We start from the raw sequence: 4020 nt of genomic DNA on the forward strand, positions 1-4020 counted from the left end.
ACACCCGAAACCCAAACACCATCCCAGCGGGGAGGTGCTGGCACGGGGATGGCTGCTGGCTGCGTGTCGGTGAAGGACTCGTCCTCAGGCACTTCCATGCTTGTCCTTAATTGGTTTTGGGCTTTTATTTTCTGGCTGAGATGTGGAAATCAATCAAAGGTGTGAGTCACTTGGGAGCAAACTGCTCCTTGGGAATGTCGAGGTGGTAAATATGCAATTAATTAAACGTGGTAGCATCCATCACACCTCCTCTGGTCCATGGCTGTAGGCATCGGTTGGGCTGACGGACGGGGGTGCCAGCTCCATGTTTAATGTGTTTCCTAAAAGCAAATTGGGCTGTTAAAAATTCATCCCTCCCCTTGGCTTGTGCCTGTTCCCGGCAGTTAAATAATGGGGTGATTGACTCTGTGTTCACATGGGGAGGACGTTGTGTTCTGCTGCCTGTCGCTGCAGCATCCATCACCTTGAGGTGCCCGTCCGCGGGTGCTGAGTCCTCCCCACAGCTCCCAGCCCCATGGGGCAGCCCGTGGCTGCTGGGGGTGATCCATAGGGCACAGCACTGCCAACACTGGGCTGAGCCCCCTTGGTGGGACTGAGCCCTGTTCCTTCTTACTCATCACATCTAGGGGCAAATACAAGAAGCATGTGGAAAACCTGGTGGAGGCTTTTCCTGGTGGGAAACCTGCATGGGGATGGTTGTCCCAAGGCAGATGAGGGCTGCCCGGGGATGTCAGTGCTGTCCCTGTGCAGCCCCAGCTCTCTGCTGAGGACTCTGTTTCATGGGTTGGTGAGATGCAGTTTGGATGTGGCTGCGTGATGGGTAACCCCGACCTACTGCTGCCCAGTGAGAGTGGGCTTGAGCAGAGAGAGGGGAAGTTTAGCAGGAGCAGGTCTTCAGCACCGGCTGGTTCAGGGTTTTAGGGTGTATGGGGCTGTTGATGTGTTGCTGCTGAGCAAGGGTGGTCTCTCCATGGCACTGACCGAACCTGTTCCCCCCAAGGGCTGGTGCACAATGGCCCACAGCCAGTCTCGGAAGCGATCACGGAGCAGGAGCAAAAGCAGTTCTCGGAGCAGACAGGAGAGGAAGGAGAAGAAAAGGAGGAAGAGCAGCAAGGACTCGCAGCAGGGCAGCAGCTCTCCTCCGAGGAAGCGGACATCTGGGTGTCACAGACACAAGTCGAGCTCAGCAGCAGCTAAGGAAGGTAGGGGAGAGGCCCAGGACCTTGTGTTTTCACCCCGTGTTCTGGGTGCAGGGAGAAGAGGGTCCCTGCCTTTAACTAAATTGGTGTCTGTCACCTTGCTGTGCACTTTGTGCCCATTTCAGTCTCATGCTGACAGGCGTGGAGCCCTGCAGCCCCTCGTGTGCTGGTGTGGCAGTGAGGCACCACGCGCTGTGATCTGTTCAGGTTCTTTGCCCCACCGTCTGGGGGCTTTGCTGTTCAGGCCAGACAGAAACCAGGCTGGGAGGGGGGTAAGCAGCATCCCTGCTGCCATGGAGCCAGGGCTGCTCCACTCAACCTCTTCTTATATATTGCAGTAAAGAAGAAGGAAAGAAAGGACAAAAAGAAGAGGAAGGCAAGTACCTCTTCCTCTGAGACAGCGTCTTCATCCACCAGCTCCTCCTCATCTTCCTCTTCTTCCAGCTCCTCTTCTGATGACTCCAGTGACAGTGACTCCAAAACAAAGAAGAGTCGACACAGCAAAAAAAAGCGAGCAAAAGAGAAAGACAAGAAGAAGAAGAAGAAGAGAATAAAGAAGAAATCAAAAAAGAAGTCAAAGGAAAAGGCTAAGGAGGAGAAAGCCAAGGGAGAATCAGTGCCCGGCCCCTCGCTGGAGCAGTGGCAGAAGGAATCGCTGGTGGACTCTGGACCAGGTAATGATGGTGTTTGCCTAACACAGGCATCGTGCTGGGGAAAGATGCTCACACAGTGTCCTTCCCTGTGGGATGTCTGAGGGAAGCAGGGCTGTGCACAGGGAGGAGCTCCAGGCTCTCCTCCCTCCTACGTATTGTGGCCACCTTCGAGCCACATCAAGCAAATATAAGGGGCCACGTTCAGAGAGTGATTTGTGAAGTGTTTTGATGTAGTTCATAGATGTGAGCGGGGCACAAAGGTGCCAAATGGAAGGACAAAGTCAGCAGTAACACGCTGGAAAAGCTGGTGCTGGCTTTGGGATGGGAAGTGGCCCTTCCCTTGCATGGTTCATCACTGAACCCCCAGTACTGCCAGGAAATAGGTGCAGCACGTGTGTCTGTTCAGGCACGGTGCTGTGCCCCTCAGCAGGAGCTGGCCCCTGTCATGGCTCTAACTGATGTATTCCAGTTTTGACAGATGAACAAAAGTCCCGAATCCAGGCTATGAAGCCAATGACAAAGGAAGAATGGGATGCGAGGCAGAGCGTCATAAGGAGAGTGGTGGATCCTGAGACAGGGAGAACCAGGTATGATCTCTGGGGAAAAGGAAGGCGGGTTCTCCATCCCCATCCATGCTGTGTGGGTTGAATCCTGGAGGGTGCCTGTCCATGGCACTGCAGTACCATAGGTGGACCCAAGTCCCCTTGAGCAGCAAAGGCTGATCCCTCACAGATCCCCCCTGGTCAGGCCTGGTGTAACTTCCCCCCAAAAGTGATGTTTTTGACACCAAACTGTGCTGGGGCTCCATGCAAGGAGCACCGGGCTGTGTCCCAGCCAGGAGCTGTGGGATGCGGACACAGAGCACTCTGCTCCTGGAAGCAGGAGGTTTGTTCCTTGCACTGTGACAAGTTCAGCTTGTCCCTGTTAAATGGGGCCGTGCAACGGGGGCAGAACAGGAACCAGGGGGGTGACTGACACCTCCTCACCCCACTGCCTCATGCACTTGCCTTTCAGCTCCGAAGCACTTGGCCCCAGTTAGCACCAAGGTACAGGTGAGGAGGGAGTGTGTGCCCCTTGGGGCTACAGCCAACAATCACCCCGAAGTTCATTTGGCTGCCAAACAGAAATGACCCAGTTTTTAATAAACTGCATCCTCCCAGCAAGCAGCAAACACCACGCTGAAGAGAACTGGGTATGACAAGTCCAGTCTTAAAATAGAAGGCAGCCTGCGGGGCTCAAGGGAGGTGTGGAACAAAGGTCAGTTCCCTGTAAGGCATGTAATGAAGACAATTAAGTTTCTGCTCATGGCTGGAGGGGTGAGCTGCTTGGAACTTGCTTGGCAAGATGCTCTCCGGTCTGGCCTGGCTGCCTTGCAGGCTCAGGCTGGCTCCTCGTTCTGAATGGCTCAGCACTTCCCTGGGGCAGCCAGGACCAGACCTGAACCTGCGTGTGAGAAAGGGAAGAGGTTTTTGCAGGGCTTGGGGTCACTCCTGGTGACTCTGAGGCCTGGGGCAGGGATGGCTGGCCCGTGCAGGGGGAGGCTGATTTCTGTGGGGAGCACATCTATCCTTGCTGCAGTGTGGTGACATCAGTCCCTCAAGAGAAGTGGAAAAGCCTGACATGATATTTAAGCAACAGAAGTCACATAATAGAACTTCAGGGGTAGGTCATCACTGGTCTTACCTAGAGGTGCAAGTGCTCAGCACTTGGTCCTGTGCACGTACAGCTGTGAAGGAGCTGATGGCAAAACACTGCCCATGGTGGGGTCAGCACCGCCTGGGAACCAGCGTGGCTGGTGGTAGTCTTCATGGCCCTTGGGCCTGTGCTTGTATTCCAGGCTTATTAAAGGAGATGGGGAAGTACTGGAAGAAATCGTCAGCAAGGAGAGACACAAGGAGATTAACAAGGTAATGGGAATGTGCCGCCAGGGAGCAGTGCACCCAGGGGCATTGCTGCACCCCTGCTGCACCCAGGGCCATTGCCTTTCCTCCCCTGAGGACCCCACTGACTCTACCAGGGCAGGCAGCTCTGCAGGGGCTGCGGGTGGTCCTTCCTCCTCGGGCAGGCGATGCTGTGAGCACCCGTGTCTCCCCTTTTGCAGCAAGCCACCCGTGGGGATGGGCTGGCCTTCCAGGCGAGGACGGGGCTGATGCAGTGAGCACACGAGC

General features: G+C 55.3%; 1 protein-coding gene across 1 annotated transcript; it reads left to right on the forward strand.

Moving 5' to 3' along the window:
* Positions 1-1012: 1012 nt before the first annotated feature.
* Positions 1013-4012, forward strand: ARL6IP4 (ADP-ribosylation factor-like 6 interacting protein 4). Its single transcript, XM_010017228.1, has 6 exons — positions 1013-1130; positions 1214-1227; positions 1543-1873; positions 2322-2439; positions 3690-3759; positions 3954-4012. Exons 1-6 carry the CDS (start codon positions 1013-1015, stop codon positions 4008-4010), a joined length of 708 nt encoding a protein of 235 aa, XP_010015530.1. The 3' UTR covers positions 4011-4012.
* The last annotated feature ends 8 nt before the right edge of the window (positions 4013-4020 follow it).

The sequence above is a fragment of the Nestor notabilis genome, unplaced genomic scaffold (assembly GCF_000696875.1).
Source record: "Nestor notabilis isolate BGI_N333 unplaced genomic scaffold, ASM69687v1 scaffold9846, whole genome shotgun sequence".
NCBI classification, from domain to species: Eukaryota; Metazoa; Chordata; class Aves; order Psittaciformes; family Psittacidae; genus Nestor; species Nestor notabilis.

Excerpts from the sequence above, each read along its gene's own strand:
- ARL6IP4 (XM_010017228.1), top strand. The coding sequence starts at position 1,013 with ATGGCCCACAGCCAGTCTCGGAAGCGATCACGGAGCAGGAGCAAAAGC. Across the intron at positions 1,874-2,321 it reads GCTGGTGGACTCTGGACCAG|TTTTGACAGATGAACAAAAG; the intron begins GTAATGATGGTG and ends GATGTATTCCAG. Across the intron at positions 3,760-3,953 it reads GACACAAGGAGATTAACAAG|CAAGCCACCCGTGGGGATGG; the intron begins GTAATGGGAATG and ends CCCCTTTTGCAG.